Below are 16541 nucleotides of genomic sequence, written 5' to 3' on the forward strand. Positions count from 1 at the left end.
ATTGGGGTATCTATATCTTTTTGAATTATGGTTTTCTCTGGATATATGCCCAGGAGTGCGATTGCTGGATTATATGGTAACTTTATTTTTGTTTTTAAAAGAACCTGCATATGGTTTTCCACAGTGGCTGTGGGTCTCTTTTTTAACATGCTCTGGTTTTCCATCCCTTCCCATCCTGCTCAACCTCTGCCAGGTGCTTTCCAAGTGAAGATTTTGGTTTTAACTTGTCATTAAGAACTGAGCCTGACCTCACATATAACTTGACCAATACTTGTCATAGTGGGACCATCAGAACCCTTGGCCTCAAACCCCCACCCAAATTAATTTGGAGCTGTTGTTTAGTCGCTCCGTTGTGTCTGACTCTTTTTCGAGCCCATGGACTGTAGCCCACCAGGCTTCTCTGTCCATGGGATTTTCCAGGCAAGAATAGTGGACTGGGTTACCATTTCCTCCTCCAGGGGATCTTCTTGACCCAGGGTAGAACCCGAGTCTCTTATGTCTTCTGCATTGGCAGGCAGATTCTTTACCACAGAGCCTCCAGAGAAGGCCACTCAAGTTAATATCACTCCATTAATCAGTACCCATTGGGTGTGCTTATTTAATTTTTTTATGTACCCAAAATGCCTAATCAAAAAATCATTCATATTTTTCCTGTTTTGTCTGTAAGAGTCTCTGGAGATGTGTTTCCTAGTTGGGATGTGGGAGAGGCTCAAATCAAGATGCCATCATTCACATTTCCTGGATCCACCAACCAAATGTTCTTAAACTCAAGACATCAAAAGGGACTTTCCAGGAGGTCCAGTGGTTAAGACACTGTGCTTCTGTTGCAGGGGGCACAGGTTTGACCCCTGATCAGGGAACTAAGATCCTGCATGCCACACAGCATGGCCAAAAGAAAAATAAAAAATGTTAAGAAGAAGCTGTGTGCCTAGCACTGTCTGGCACATCAATAATTAAAACTCCCCTAAAATGGCTATATTTTGAAAAAAAATGGGTAACAGGTTAGCAATCATTGCTAATAATTTATGGAGTTTTTGCTGCCTGCTAAGAGCTGACAGCTTTTCACGCAAGTGACTCATGAATTTCTCACAATCCTTTGAGGCAAATACTGTTGTAATTACTACTTTATCAAAAGAAGAAAACCTGATCTTTAGTCAATTAATTTGGCCAGGCATATAACTAATAAGTGACAGAAGGGAAGTTAAGCCCAGAACCATCTCAGTCCTCAGCCTGTGTTTTAAAATACTTAACTGCACCCCCCACCAGACTGAAAACCACTTCTGCTGGTTTAGAAAGAGATAATGTATGTAACATGCTTCCCTCTACCCTGTACGGGGTCAGTCGTGTGCGACTCTTTGCAACCCCTTGGACAGTAGCCCACCAGGCTCCTCTGTCCATGGGATTCTCCAGGCAAAAATACTGGGGTGGGTTACCATTTCCTACTCCAGGGGATCTTTCCAACCGAGGAATCAAACCCATGTCTCTGACATCTCCTGCATTGTCAGGCAGATTCTTTACCATTAGCGCTACCTGGGAAGCCCTGTAACATACTTTGGGCAGTGCATTTGTGGGGGCTTAATAGAGCTTATTCCTTCTCCTAAGGAAAGAGAAGAACTTAATACAAGTTCAGGTCCTTAGCAGCCCTCAAGAGATGAGAGAAAGAAAGTGTTAGCCTCTTGCTGCTACTGCTAAGTCACTTCAGTCATGTCCGACTCTGTGCTACCCACAGACGGCAGCCCACCAGGCTCCCCCGTCCCTGGGATTCTCCAGGCAAGAACACCGGAGTGGGTTGCCATTTCCTTCTCCAATGCATGAAAGTGAAAAGTGAAAGAGAAGTCGCTCAATCGTGTCCGACTCTTAGTGACCCCATGGACAGCAGCCCACCAGGCTCCTCCGTCCATGGGATTTTCCAGGCAAGAGTACTGGAGGGGGTTGCCAGTCCCTTCTCCGGGGGATCTTCCCAACGCAGAGATCAAACCCAGGTCTCCCACACTGCGTGCAGATTCTTTACCATCTGAGCCACTGGGGAAGCCCAGGAGACAATTGTCTGTACCCATCACTGCTCGGAGTGGGCCCCAGAGTGCTTTGCAGTGGCGTGGTGGGTCTGGCGCCAGGGAAGCATCTCTCCTCTCCAGGGGAGCCTGGAGGAGGAGACATGTGCTTGGGAGGCTACAAAGTATAGCGGCAAGATCAAGAGCTCTGCTCTGAAGAACAGGTTTGAAACCTGGCCCTGTCACTTTAGAGCCATATAATCTTGGAGGATTCCCATAACCTGGCCCAGCCTCTTTCCCTCAGGTGTAAAACATAGATAATGATGCCGCCCATGCAGTGTGTCATGTACCAGTGAAACAAGGTAACACACGACATCACCTGGGACACAGGAGATGCTCTTCCGTACTTGCTTGCTCCAGACAGAAAACTGAGTTTTGATCAATCTCCGCCTACAGTATCTCTTACCTGTTCCCTCATTTAGGTTGGGATTCTGAGTGCATTGAAATGTAGGTCCTCAAATATTCTAAACCTGGGGTTCTCAAAGTGTGGTCCAGACCAGCAGCATCAGCATCATCTGGGAGCTTGTTAGAAGTGCAATTCTTGGACCCCATTCTGACCGACAGAATCAGAAACTCCATGGTGCGCCACAGCAGTCTGTTTTAGCAAGCTCTTCTGGTGACTTTCATGCAGCTAAAGTTTAAGAACCACTGCCCTGTAGACACTGAGCATCCTGAGTCTTCCTCTGTTTTCAGCAGGACTTTGTTGAAGGCTGTAGAGAGCCTGCACCTTTCATGTGGTTATGTGACCAACATAGAGTTCATGTTCAGGTTGTTCCCATCTTAAACTTTTTATGATTCAGTTCAGTTCAGCTCAGTCGCTCAGTCATGTCTTTGCAACCCCATGGACTGCAGCACACCAGGCTTCCCTGTCCATCACCAACTCCCAGAGCTTACTCAAACCTTATGTAACATTGAGTTGGTGATGCCATCCAACCATCTCATCTTCTGTCATCCCCTTCTTCTCCCACCTTCAATCTTTCCCAGCATCAGGGTCTTTTAAAATGAGTCAGTTCTTCTCATCAGGTGGCCAAAGTATTGGAATTTCAGCTTCAGCATCAGTCCTTCCAATGAATATTCAGGACTGATTTCCTTTAGGATGGACTGGTTGGACCTCCTTGTAGTCCAAGGGACTCTCAGGAGTCTTCTCCAACACCACAGTTCAAAAGCATCAGTTCTTCAGTGCTCAGCTTTCTTTATAGTCCAACTCTCACATCCATACATGACTACTGGAAAAACCATAGCTTTGACTAGATGGACCTTTGTTGGCAAAGTAATGTCTCTGCTTTTTAATATGCTGTCTAGGTTACTTATAACTTTTCTTCCAAGGAGCAAGCGTCTCTTAATTTCATGCCTGCAGTCACCATTTGCAGTGATTTTGGAGCCCCCCAAAATAAAGTCTGTCACTGTTTCCACTGTTTCCCCATCTATTTCCCATGAAGTGATGGGACCAGATGCCATGATCTTAGTTTTCTGAATGTTGAGTTTTAAGCCAACTTTTTCACTCTCCTCTTTCACTTTCATCAAGAGGCTCTTTAGTTCTTCTTTGCTTTCTGCCATAAGGGTGGTGTCATCTGCATATGGTTATTGATATTTCTCCTGGCAGTCTTGATTCTAGCTTGTGCTTCATCCAGTCCAGCATTTCTCCTGATGTACTCTGCATCGAAGTTAAATAAGCAGGGTGACAACAGTCTTGACGTACTCCTTTCCTGATTTGGGACCAGTCCATTGTTCCATGTCCAGTTCTAACTATTGCTTCTTGACCTGCATACAGATTTCTTAAGAGGCAGATCAGGTGGCCTGGTATTCCCATGTCTTGAAGAATTCTCCACAGTTTATTGTGATCCACACAGTCAAAGGCTTTGGCATAGTCAATAAAGCAGAAGTTGATGTTTTTCTGAAATTCTCTTGCTTTTGCAATGATCCAATGGATGTTGTCAATTTGATCTCTGGTTCCTCTGCCTTTTCTAAATCCAGCTTGAACATCTGGAAGTTCATGATTCACGTACTATTGAAACCTGGCTTGGGGAATTTTGAGCATTACTTTGCTAGTGTGTGAGATGAGCCAAATTGGTCATTTTCTGGTGTTCCTTTTCTCTCTTCCACTTAATTTGAAACTCATGTTGCTGGAGACTCATAAAGTATCACATCCTAAAGTGAAAGTGAGAGTGTTCATCTTTCAGTCATGTCCAACTCTTTACAACCCTATGGATTGTAGTCTGCCAGGCTCCTCTGTCCATGGAATTCTCCAGGCAAGAGTACTGGAGTGGGTTGTCATTTCCATCTCCAGGGGGATGTTCCCAACCCAGAGACTGAACCAGGGTCTCCTGCGTTGCAGGCAGATTCTCCACCATCTGAGCCACCAGGAAATGATGATTGGAAAGGGACCATTCCCAGAGGCTGGTAGCTCAGTTGGTAAAGAATCCGCCTGCAGTGCAGGAGACCCCGGTTTGACTCATGGGTTTGGAAGATTCCCTGGAGAAGGGATAGGCTACCCACTCCGGTATTCTTGAGCTTCTCTCACGGCTCAGCTGGTTAGGAATCTGCCTGCAATGTGGGAGACCTGAGATTAAACCCTGGGTTAGGAAGATCCCCTGGAGAAGGGAATGGCTACCCACTCCAGTATTCTGGCCTGGAGAATTTCATGGACTGTATAGTCCATGGGATTGCAAAGAGTCAGACATTACTGAGTGGCTTTCACTTTCGGCCTTCCTAATGGAGAAGGAAATGGCAACCAATTCCATTATTCTTGCCTGGGAAATCCCATGGACAGAGCCACCTGGCAGATTACAGTCCATGGGTTTGCAAAGATCGGACATGACTGAACAACTAACACACACGTAACCTTCCTAAGGAACTCATCCTGGGGTGCTCTGGCCTGGGTCCCTACAGGCACCCCTTGCTTTGCCTCCTTTAAGCTCCTTCCTGCTTTAACATACCCACTCAGGCTATTTGTTCAACTCGACTGTTCTTCATCCTCTTCTTTGTCAGCTTGGAGAAGCCTTCCTTTCCACTCCCTCTCAGTAGCTACCCTGTCCATCATTAATCTTTGTTACTGAACCCTGTTCCTTTTCTTCATCACAGGTAGACCAGTTTGTAGTTATAGATTTATATACATTCTAATGAGCAGGGCCTGTGGTAGGGTATTTGCACACCTAGTGGAGGGTGTGGCTTATTCAATGTAATTGATAATATTTTTTGAGTAAATGAATGAATAAATGAACCACTGCAGCTCTCACATGGTTCTGCCTCCTTTCAAACTCTGTTGTACTTTCTATTAATTCTTTCACATAGTCCTTTTGTTTAGGACTTAATTTTTTTATAGTTATTTCTAATTTTTCCCCTCCTGACCTTGGACTTTCCTGAATATTATGTTCTGCTTAGCATAATACTGGCTCTGTCACTGACGCACAATAAGTAATTTTTGATTTCTGGATGGATCACGTATAAGGTGTGAATTTTATACGTGATCCATATAATCTATACGTGATCCATAGTGTCCTCACCCCCACTGGTGGGAAAGATTGAGGGCAGGAGGAGAAGGGGGCAACAGAGAATGAGATGGTCCGATGGCATCAACGACTCAATGGGCATGAATCTGAGCAAACTCCGGGAGATAGTGAAGGACAGGGAAGCCTGGTGTGCTGCAGTTCATGGGGTCGCAAAGGGTCGGACATGACTGAGCAACTGAACAACCACAAAAACCCCCACTCTGAGATTATGCTGTAAAAAAATTTTTTTCTCTTTAATTGAACCACCCAGAGTGGCTGGAGTCCTTGGGGATGGTGAGAGCTTTCCCATTTCTTTGTCTTTGGCATTTAAGGTACAAGATGTACTGGAAGATGTTCTTGTCTTTACTACATATTCTAGAAAGAGAAGAACTAGAACTGCTGGATAGGCCATGGAGGGGCCATTCTTCTCTCTGTTGTTTCTAGCTATGAACAGAGAGGACATGTTTTCGGAATAAAACACACCAGCATACTTTTCAGAATGGTAACTGTAAGCAATCTTAAGTGTGAACATTCTGACCAAAGTTATCTCCAGTTATAACAGTCCTTGTTTTTAATAGTGATTGTTGCTGTTGTTTTAGAAACTCAGTATGATTCCAGTTTTTATGAAAAAAAGACACTCTCTATACCATCATTGGAAACAGAATAAAACCTAACTAGTTTTTTCTTCATGAAGAGAGAAAGAGAAAGAAATTGTCATAACATGACATAAACTGTAGAATGAACGAAACCGAGGCTGGCTTGTATTAGTAATGCAATTGGATTCACCCAACAATTCAATGGAATGATCAATATAGTTAGAAGCTTGGGAGCTTGTAAGCTGGGCAACATTAACTACTTAGCTAATTCAGACGTTCTCAACCAGGGGCAGTTTTGCCCATAGGAGACATTTGGCAATGTCTGGAGCCAGCATTCCCTGGAGAAGGAAATGGCAACCCATTCCATTATTCTTGCCTGGAAATCGCAGGAACAGAGGACCCTGGCGGTGCATTGGATCATAGAAAAAGCTAGAGAATTCTAGAAAAATATCTACTTCTGCTTCATTGACCACACTAAAGCCTTTGACTGTGTGGATCACAACAAACTGTGGAAAATTCTTAAAAAGATGGGAATACCAGACCACCTGACTTGCCTCTTGAGAAATCTGCATGCAGGTCAAGAAGCAACAGTTAGAATTAGACATGAAACAATGGACTGATTCCAAATTGGGAAAGGACTACCTCAAGGCTGTCACCCTGCTTATTTAACTTATATGCTGAGTACATCATGCGAAATGCAGGGCTGGATGAAGCACAAGCTGGAATCAAGGTTTCCGGGAGAAATATCAATAACTAGATGACATTACCAGATACACAGATGACATTATCCTTATGGCAAAAAGTGAAGAGGAATTAAACAGTCTCCTGATGAAGGTGAAAGAGGAGAGTGAAAAAGCTGGCTTAAAGCTCAACATTCAAAAAATGCCAAAGATCATGGCATCACAGTCCCATCACCTTATAGCAAATTGATGGGGACACAATGGAAACAGTGACAGACTTTATTTTCTTGGGTTCCAAAATCACTGCAGATGGTGACTGCAGCCATGAAATTAAAAGATGCTTGCTCCTTGGAAAAAAAAGCTATGAGAAGCCTTGACAGCATATTACAAAGCAGACATATTACTTTGCCAACAAAGGTCCATCTGGTTAAAGCAGTAGTTTGGATGGATGTGAGAGTTGGACCATAAAGAAAGCTGAGCACCAAAAAAGTAATGCTTTTGAATTGTGATGTTGAAGAAGACTTTTGAGAGTTACTTGGATGGCAAGGAGATCAAACTAGTCCATCCTAAAGGAAATCAACCCTAAATAGTCATTGGAAGGACTGCTGCTGAAACTGAAGCTCCAATACTTTGGCCACCTGATGTGAAGAGCTGACTCATTGCAAAAGACCCTGGTGCTGGAAAGATTGAGGGCAGGAGGAGAAGGGGACGACAGAGGATGAGATGGTTGGATGGCATCACTGATTCAAAGGAGATGAGTTTGAGCAAACTCCAGGAGATAGTGAAGGACAGGGAAGCCTGGCATGCTGCAGTTCATGGAGTCGCAAAGAGTCAGACACGACTGAGCGACTGAACAACGACAACGAGACATTATTAGTTGCCACAACGTGGAATGGGAAGGTTGCTACTGGCATCACATGGGTAGAGGCAGTGATGCTGCTAAGCATCTAACAATGCAGAAGGCAGTCCTCACCACAAAAAAAATCTCAACCCCAAATGTCACATGTGCCAAGGTTGAGAAACTTTGAAACAACCATTCAGCCAAAAAAGTATGAGCTTTCAATATTCTGAAGGTTTCTGTAGTAAGAATAGCAAATAACAATGATTATCATTTAATAAATACCTGTGACATGCCAGGTGCTTTATATTCTGAGCTGCTGAGTGTCTCAGTCAGGATCTGACCCTGGGTTTGTTTGCAGCCAACGTCTCTCCTCTTCCTTATGAGCTTTCTGATGTAAGTGCATTTTCCCTGTACATGATGGTATCCACCCTCTGCTCCTTGTGTTTTATATAGACCAGATTATGTGTTTAATGGGCTTCCCAGGTGATGCTACTGGTAAAGAACCCTCCTGCCAATGCAGGAGACATAAGAGACTCAGGTTCAATCCCTGGGTAGGGAAGATCCCCTGGAGTAGGGCCCGGCAACCCACTCCAGTATTCTCGCCTGGAGATTCCCCTGGACAGAGGAGCCTGGCGGGTCCATGGAGTCACAAAGAGTCAGACATGACTGAAGAGACTTAGCACACACGCACATGTGTTTAATGAATATTAGGTAGTGTGCTCAGAGGAGAAAGCCATGAGGCAAGAAGAGACCAGTGTGTCACCATGGGTGTGAAGCTGAAACATCCAGACAAACCGGCCTTGGATCCATCATTCACTCAATGAGCCAAATGCTTGCGTAGGATGACAGCACAGAGCCTGGCCCTGCTTGTTTCATTGTTCAGTTGCTCAGTCGTGTCCGACTCTTTGCGACCCCAGGGACTGCGGCACGCCAGGCTTCCCTGTCCTCCACTATCTCCTGGAGTTTGCTCAGACTCATGTCCATTGAGTCGGTGATGCCATCCAGCCCTCTCATCCTCTGTCGTCCCCTTCTCCTCCTGCCCTCAATCTTTCCAGCACCAGGGTCTTTTGCAATGAGTCAGCTCTTCACATCAGGTGGCCAAAATATTGGAACTTCAACTTCAGCATCAGTCCTTCCAATGAATGTTCAGGGCTGATTTCCTTTAGGATGGACTGGTTTGATCTTCTTGAGGTCCAAGAAACTCTCAAGAGTCTTCTCCAGCACCACAGTTTGAAAGCAATGTGGAGTATGTAGATCCAAAACCACGGATGCTGACTGGTTAACTACCTTTCTGCTCGTAGAGCTACATTCAGTTTTTAGTGTAAACTAACCTTGTTTCTATTTGGTCCCAATCATAGTTGGAATCTGAAACCAAATATATGTAAAATGTTACTGATGACCTCTTACTAGTCAAATACAAAGTGTTTTTCTCAGGTCTTTGCTCCTGAAAAATAGTCATATATATATTTGATGTAGAAGACTATTCATTTTCTGTATTTGATATAGTGATTATTAATGGTTGAGAAAATTAAAATGTGTGGAGGGGGAAAATTTGCCTGCCAAATTAATCATCACTCTGGATCAATTTGAAAATTCTAGGTGTGGTCTGCTTGATTGGTCAGCAGATTCTTGAGCCCACATTCTGTGCCTGTCACTTCTTCAGAAGCCTAAGAGTCTGTAGCATTTGATAGCATCTTCTTAAAACCCCCCCTGTCTTAACATGCCTTTAAACCTTCCTAGCTCTTCTACTGGACTTCCCTGGTGGCTCAGACGGTAAAGTGTCTGCCTACAACGCGGGAGACCCGTGTTCTTCCCCAGCTCCTGCCTCTTCTGCCTCCTTCTTCCCTGAATTTTCTGTTATGGGCATTCTCCAAGTAAACTTATCTTCACAGCTTCATCTCTTTTTATCTATAATTCTGTTCTTGACTTCTCAGCTAAGGCCCTTGTGCCTTATTTCCTCTATAGAAAGCCCTTCAACATCTCTCTCAAACCAGTTTTCCCTCTCAGTTCTTCTTCTTCTTCCATCCTTGGTCCATCCATTGGATTAATTGGTTTATAAGTCTTCCAAGAATGATCCATCCTTTCTATGATCCAGCCACAAAATCCGAGTTAACTTGATTACTTTGTTCTTTCTCCCAGGATAGCTGTCCAGTCAATGAAAAGAATAAAATGTTGCTTCAAAGATTTGGTTATCTTCCCTGTATTTGGTATCTTCAAAGATTTGGTATCTCTCTTCCTTTCTATCTCCTTTGCCCAACCTCATGTGTCATTGTTTTCTGCAGCTATTTCCCCGATGGGCTTCCTATCACCAGGGCTATTGGAGTGTTGCTTGAGATAATAGCAAATGTGTGTTGAGCACTTATGTGCATTGTGCTATTTTATATTTACTAATTTATTCAGTCCCTACAACCACCTCATGAGGTTTGATGCTATTTCCCTCATCTTGCAAAAGAAGAAACTGAGGTTTTAGCAAAGTTAGGTGACTTGCTCAAGTGTCCACAGATAGAGTGGTGGAACTGTGACTCGCCAATCCATTTAGGTTTCATTCCAGTGGATACTTTAAAAATATTAAATTCTGCTGTCTCTCAGGATATAGTGATATTGAATCATGGGCAATTAATACATTTTAGTTTCCTTCCTACTTTCCCTCCTTTTTCTATACATCATTCTCCCTCAGCCTACGTTAGTCACTCAGTCATGACTGACTCTTTGTGACCCCGTGGACTGCAGCCCACCAGGCTCCTCTGTCCATGGGATTCTCCAGGCCAAGGATACTGGAGTGGGTTGCCAGTCCCTTCTCCAGAGGATCTTCTTGACCCAGGGATCGAACCCAGTCTCTTGCACTGCAGGCAGATTCTTTATCATCTGAACCACCAAGGAAGCTTGATTTGAAGAAGCCCCAGGCGAAGCTAAATCCCTACAATGCCCGTGGCTCTGAGCTCCAGAACCCTTCAAAGCTCTCCTTTCTCCTGCATGTACTCGGTCCTCTCAGTTTTTCCGAGTATCTTCAGTGCTTTCCTGCTCTGTGGTGGCATATTTTGTTATTTTAAATAAATAAATCCTTGAAGGGCTGGTTAGCTGCTGCTGCTTTTGTTTCTTTTGTGTGTTATCAAGTACTAGGGTATCAAACTCTAAATGTGATAGGTATTTGGTAAATAATTGTTATATATTATTGCACCTGGATGCTTTTGAACTGTGGTGTTAGAAAAGACTCTTGAGAGTCCCTTGGACTGCAATCCTAAAGGAAATCAGTCTTGAATATTCATTGGAAGGACTGATGCTGAAGCTGAATCTCCAATACTTTGGCTACCTGATGTGAAGAACTGACTCACTGGAAAAGACCCTGATGCTGGGAAAGATGGAAGGTGGGAGAAGGGGACAACAGAGGATGAGATGATTGGATGGCCCCACTGACTCGATGGACATGAGTTTGAGCAAGCTCCAGGAGTTGGTGATGGACAGGGAAGCCTGGCATGCTGCAATCCATGGGGGTCACAAAGTGTCAGACAGGATTTCGTGACTGAACAACAACAAATCTTGAGAGCAGAGGTTCCTGAACCATTAGGGATGTATGAGGAGAACAGACTGGAATCAGAAGGGCACACCACCCACTAGGATTGAGTGGAGGGGTAAAACTGCTGGTGGATTGCTTAGCTCATTGCCTCAGTCCAGGCAGGAATCCCTGAAAGAACCCTGGTCTAGAGAGGAGCACAAGGTGAGAGGTTTGGAATGCCCTGACTCTCCTCCGCTGAGCAGCAGAGCCAGCTCCTGGAAACTAGGGAGAAATGTTACAAGATGTGGGTGAGTTTCAGGCCCCCAGATCAAGGCTCCAGAGATGCATTAATTGGATATGCAGGAGCGATTGAGGATGTTATATTCAATATAGCCTGATTTAAGACGTGAGGCAGAATCAGCAGCCTTTTCCCAGAGTTCCTTTCTTTGCCTCCACTCCTAGAGGGGTTATGACCACCAGTTGTAGGCTCTCGGGTTGTAGAATCTGTTTTGGCCCTTCTGCTTGTCAACGGAGCCCATCGCAGCGGCTGGTCGCCCAATCCCAGTGCGTGATAGAAGCCCTGGAGACCAGGGCAATGCAGAGAGAAAACTCTGGCCACTTTTCATCTGAAAATGCTTCTTAAGAAGAAAAAAAAAGACTCCTACAGAGACCTCATCTGGACTTTGAGGGCAGATCGGGAAAACGACTTCGGCCGGAGTTGGTCTGGTGGGGAGGAAGAGAAAGTCGCAGGAAGGAGACCGAACCGAGAGAGGCCGTTGCCCTCCTCATTCCGGGGCGGACACTCGAGCTGGAGCCCAGGGAGGTGGCAGCAGGCGGTCTCCGGGGCCTGGGGAGGGGCGGCGAGCGGGTGAGGGCGGGCTCTAGGGCCCAGCGGCCGGGCGCCCGGCGGGGGTGGAGTGTAGGGTTACGCGGACCAGCCCGGACCACCCTCCCCGGGCGGCGGCGCGGGCGCCAGGGCGCTCTAGGACCCAGAGGCGGCGCTGGGATTTGGGGCTGGAGGGGAAGCCCCGGGCTGGTCTCCGCTTCCCGTGTGAATGGGGGCGATCGCCGGGCGCCGCTTCCGCAGGCTGCCCCTACGCCGTTCCCAGCGCGCTCCCCGGCGGCCGCCGTCCCCAGCCGCGGAGCTGAGCTGGCCATGATCGCCTCATGTGGAGGGCAAAGTTGCGCCGGGGAACTTGTGAGTCTGCGGTGAGAGGTAACCAGTCCCCGCTCGGGGTGCAGGGAGGGGCGCCCCCGAGTCTCCAGCGCCGAGGACCCAGCCGATCGATGTTCTCCGCCCCCAACCACTCCGGGCCGGGGGAGCGGTGGGGAGAGCTCCTTTCCCGGGGGGCTCCGGGCTGAGGTCGGCCCGGCTTCGGAGCGACTTGGGCAGCCTTTTTTTCGGCCCCGGGGACCGAGAGTGCCCGCCACCGGAATCTTGATCCCCCTTACCTAGATTACTTAAAAAAAAAAAAATTAAAACTACGTTTCCGCGCCACTCTGCAGGCCCCAGACTGGGAGTCGTTTGGCCGTCGCGGCCCGGGACCCGGGGTGCAGAAGCGCCCCAGCCGTGGGGCGGGCCTTTAACGGAGGGGCGCTGCCATATGGCCGCGCTCCGCACCACCCGCCCGCGCGCGGGTCCCCGGCGGCGGAGGGAAGCGGTGGCCGGCGGCCGCTTCCCGGCGCGCGAGACAAAGGCGCTCACGCCCGCCCGCCCGACACGCGGGGACCTTCCTACGGCCCCAAACTCTCGGCCCTGGAGGGTGGGGGCGGCGAAGGGACGCCCCAGCCTCGGATCGCCTTCTCCGATTGCTGCTTCTTTGTTCTCTGCGGACAAGTTTCTTTGGCCGAAACTGGGGAGTTAGATCCCTTTCTCTCTCTTGCTGTTACTGATGCTTCAAAAGCATCTGTTTTCGGGGTGGGGGAAACATTAAACTTTCCAAGTGGCACTGGCCTTTCTTGGAATGGTACTTCCGTGGCAGGAGGGAGATTGGCACTTCGGTTGATGACAGCTGGGCAGAGCCGGGCCCCCGGGCTGGGCCAGGGGCCGGACGTGCCCCGTGGGCAGCCGAGCTGGAGGGCCGGGCGGCCGAACCGACGAGCTGCTGGCGCACACCCATCTCCAGGACCCCCGCCGTGGCGACCTTTCCAGGTTTCCCCCTTAGGAGCTCCGGCTGAGAACCCGGCTGGCAGCCCGCAGCTCCCGCTCCTCGCCACGCCCTGCCCTCTAGTATCTTGATTGATGGCTGTAAAGACTTTACATTTTTGTTCCAAGGGTTTTTGCATCTTTGATTTCGGTGTTGGTTTACTGTCCCCAGGTGGCACGTGCTTTGGAAAATGCCCGGCTGGTGTGTGGATCACCTGGACTGGGGCTTCAGTAGACGTGGTCCTGATGATGGGCCGGCCTCGGAGACTTGGCGGTTGGGACAGAACACTTTTTGCTCTCGGTCCCTCCTCAATTCCTTTGCCCTGTCCTGTTGGAGTGTGGACATGGTTGCCGGCTTCCTTCTTCCGAGGCGTGTTAGGAGGATCGAGTTTTTATTCCATCCCTGGGTTGGGAAGATCCGCTGGAGAAGGAAATGGCAACCCACTCTAGTGTTCTGGCCTGAAAAACCTTATGGGCAGAGGAGCTTGGGGGGCTACAGTCCACAGCGTCGGAAGGAGTCACTGACTCGACAACTAAACACACACACACAACAGGCACTGGAGGTAGGGAGCCAGTCACCCTTTATGATCCCCAAAGATGCTTTGGACCACCCCAAACAATAAGGGTACTTGCTATAAGCAAATACAACCAGAATAGAGGGCTTATTCATAGCTCCTATTCCAAAAAATGTCCTTCCTTTTCGGGAAGTGAAAAGCCTGGACTTGAAATGTTGAACAGTCATTCCTCTCTCTGCTTCCAAAACTGGCCAGTGTGTCCCTGCCAGGCTGACTGAAGATTTCCCCTGACTGCCCACCTCTCCTGGACCCCACAGCTCTCCTTGGACATCTAACATGGTAGGGGGTGGGGTCTCTCTAGATTGCAAGTTCTTGAAGCATCTAGACCAGTGTGACGTTTATCTCCCAGGACCGGGCTCAGATCATCATAGTGCATCTACTATAACGCTTTTTATGGAAGCAATGTGGTCACAGTACTTCACACATTTTGAGCTGTTCTGCAGGGGAGCAGAGGATTGGAAACCACTGATTTGATCAGAATAAAAAGGAGTAGGGCATAGAGGAGAAGGCTTTAGAGCCGCCTGCCTCTACTCCCTGGTGGGGTGTGAGTGGATGCTTAGTTTTTGGATGGATATACTTGCTTTGGTGAGGTACATTTTTTCAAGATAAATGAAGAAACCCTTGTGAACTCTATAAGTAGGATAGGATGAGAGAAGGCACTCTTTAAAAAAAAAAAATTATATTTTGACTTAGGTGGGGAGGCAGTCTTAATTGTGGCCCTGGGATATAGTTCCCTGACCAGGGACGTAACGCAGGTCCCAGGTTTTGAGATCAGAGTCTTAGCCACTCTAGCACCAGGGAAGTCCTGAGAAGGTGCTCTTAAATCCACTTCCCTCTCCCTTCTTTTTAAAATGTGCACAAGTCTTGGTGTTTTGCCTCGGTGCAGATGGTGGAGGGTGAAGAATACTAATGTACAGAAGGACATGTGGAGATCAAAGCACTTAAAAATACATCTTTTCATGGAAGCTAATGGAGGACTTTGAGTTTAAATGAAATTTTAAATTGCTGTCCTTAAGAAAAGCACAGGAATGCAGAAATGTGAGTGATTTTATGGGAAGGCACTCTGCTGATTAGACTTGAGAGTGTCTGCCCTTGACTGGTTTGTCTGGAAGGCTTCTGTGTAGAGAACTCTGCTTTTTTTTTTTTTTTCGATGTCTACCCCTGTGGAGTAGTGTGGACCCAGTGCCTGGGGGAAACATGGCTGAACTAATTGAAATTAGATGGCAGTCTGGTTGGTGAGAGTTTTGTGGAAAAGTACAGCCCATGGGTACCAGTGCTGTGTTTCTTAATAATCTGTGAAAATGCTTTGAAAATGATGAAGTATTGTGTGACATAAAGCTTTTCAAAGAAAAAAAAATAATGAATGACTTAGGAAAGGAGGGGATTGCTAGTGAAAATTGTAAAAATCTGATTTTCTAGGCCAGTAAATGAAAAAGGAAGTAACTTTGTAAGACCTGTTAATAGTCCTGATAAGCAAAATTCTCACAAAGTAACATTCTCCTGGCAGGAACTGCACCGCCCTCACAACCCTTCACCACTTTCAAGTATCTGTCTGCATTTTAAAAGGATGTGGAAACTTAGATCAGTAAATTCTCTAGTGTTTTGAATAATTTTTCTCCTCCTAGTTTTTCATTAATTTTGGTAGGTTCTTATGTCCCAGAATTCACTGGGCAGTGGAATACTTGAAAAGCAAGGGGTAGCTTGGAGGTCATGGAAGAGGACATATTTAATTATAAGGTTTGTTGGAAATAGTCTGGGGTTGTTGAGGTTTTTATTTGTTTGCTTAACAATTTTTTTTTTTTAATTTATTTTGTTGGTTTGTTTTGTCTCGGAAGGAAGGCAGAATTTAAATCTTGGCCATCGTGGGTAGATCCACACAGGGCATTTTCTGAAAGAGAGCCTCGCCTGGGCTTGTGTGTTGGCACCACTTTCAGTTCTCCTCTGACTTGTGGGCCCTTGGCCTCCATCCTTGTGAAACTTTAGGGTCTATTCATGCCAGGCTGTTAGGACCAGACTCCTGGATTCCCAAAGTGGCTCACACATCAGGCATCTTTCCTCCCTTTATTGGGGGATGAGGCAGTAGCTCCAACATATTAGGAAATGTATCCCCTTTATGCCTCTGGAGAACTGGGTTTAACTTAAAAAAAAAAAATCAAGCCAGTGGGCCTACTTTGTGTGTTTAAATCTGTAATTGGGACTTCACTGGCCAGTCGTGCAGTTATGTACACTTCTTTTTTTGTTTGTTTTAAGTGAAATGCCTGTAATTCCGTTGTTTAACTTTTAGTTTTGAAATGATTGTAGCTTTATGGGAAGTTGAAAAATCGAAGAGAGGTCCCGTGTTCACTTCACTTCAGTCTCCCCCATTGGTAACATCTCACGTATCCCAGGGACGGGGGAGCCTGGTAGGCTGCCGTCTATCGGGTCACACAGAGTCGGACACGACTGAAGCGACTTAGCAGCAGCACGTAACCAGAGCATAGCAGCAGAACCAGTAAATAAACGTTGGTACAATCCAAACCATATTCAGACTTCACCAGTTTTACATGCGGACATTTGGGGGTAGGGCAGTGTAGTATCCTTCGTCTGTGTGGATTCCTGTAGCTACTTCCGCAGTCAAGATACAGAGCTGTTCTGTCACCTCCCAGCTCTTTGCGCCACGCCTTTGTAGTCA

At 46.8% G+C, this 16541-nt stretch overlaps 1 protein-coding gene across 7 annotated transcripts in view; it reads left to right on the top strand.

Annotated features, from left to right (window-relative positions):
- AMOTL1 (angiomotin like 1) overlaps positions 1–16541 on the top strand; it is a 197438-nt gene that overhangs the window by 64990 nt on the left and 115907 nt on the right. For 2 of the 7 annotated variants that reach the window (XM_027563868.1, XM_027563871.1), the window contains exon 1: positions 12122–12365. The exons of 4 other annotated variants lie outside the window; for them this stretch is intronic. In XM_027563868.1, coding sequence (XP_027419669.1) covers positions 12317–12365 — 49 coding nt within the window. In that variant the 5' untranslated portion in view covers positions 12122–12316. Of the gene's footprint in view, positions 1–12121; positions 12366–16541 lie in introns of those variants that run through there. One more of the 7 variants, XM_027563869.1, reaches the window with a different exon arrangement.

This window comes from Bos indicus x Bos taurus, chromosome 15, assembly GCF_003369695.1.
Source record: "Bos indicus x Bos taurus breed Angus x Brahman F1 hybrid chromosome 15, Bos_hybrid_MaternalHap_v2.0, whole genome shotgun sequence".
NCBI classification, from domain to species: domain Eukaryota; kingdom Metazoa; phylum Chordata; class Mammalia; order Artiodactyla; family Bovidae; genus Bos; species Bos indicus x Bos taurus.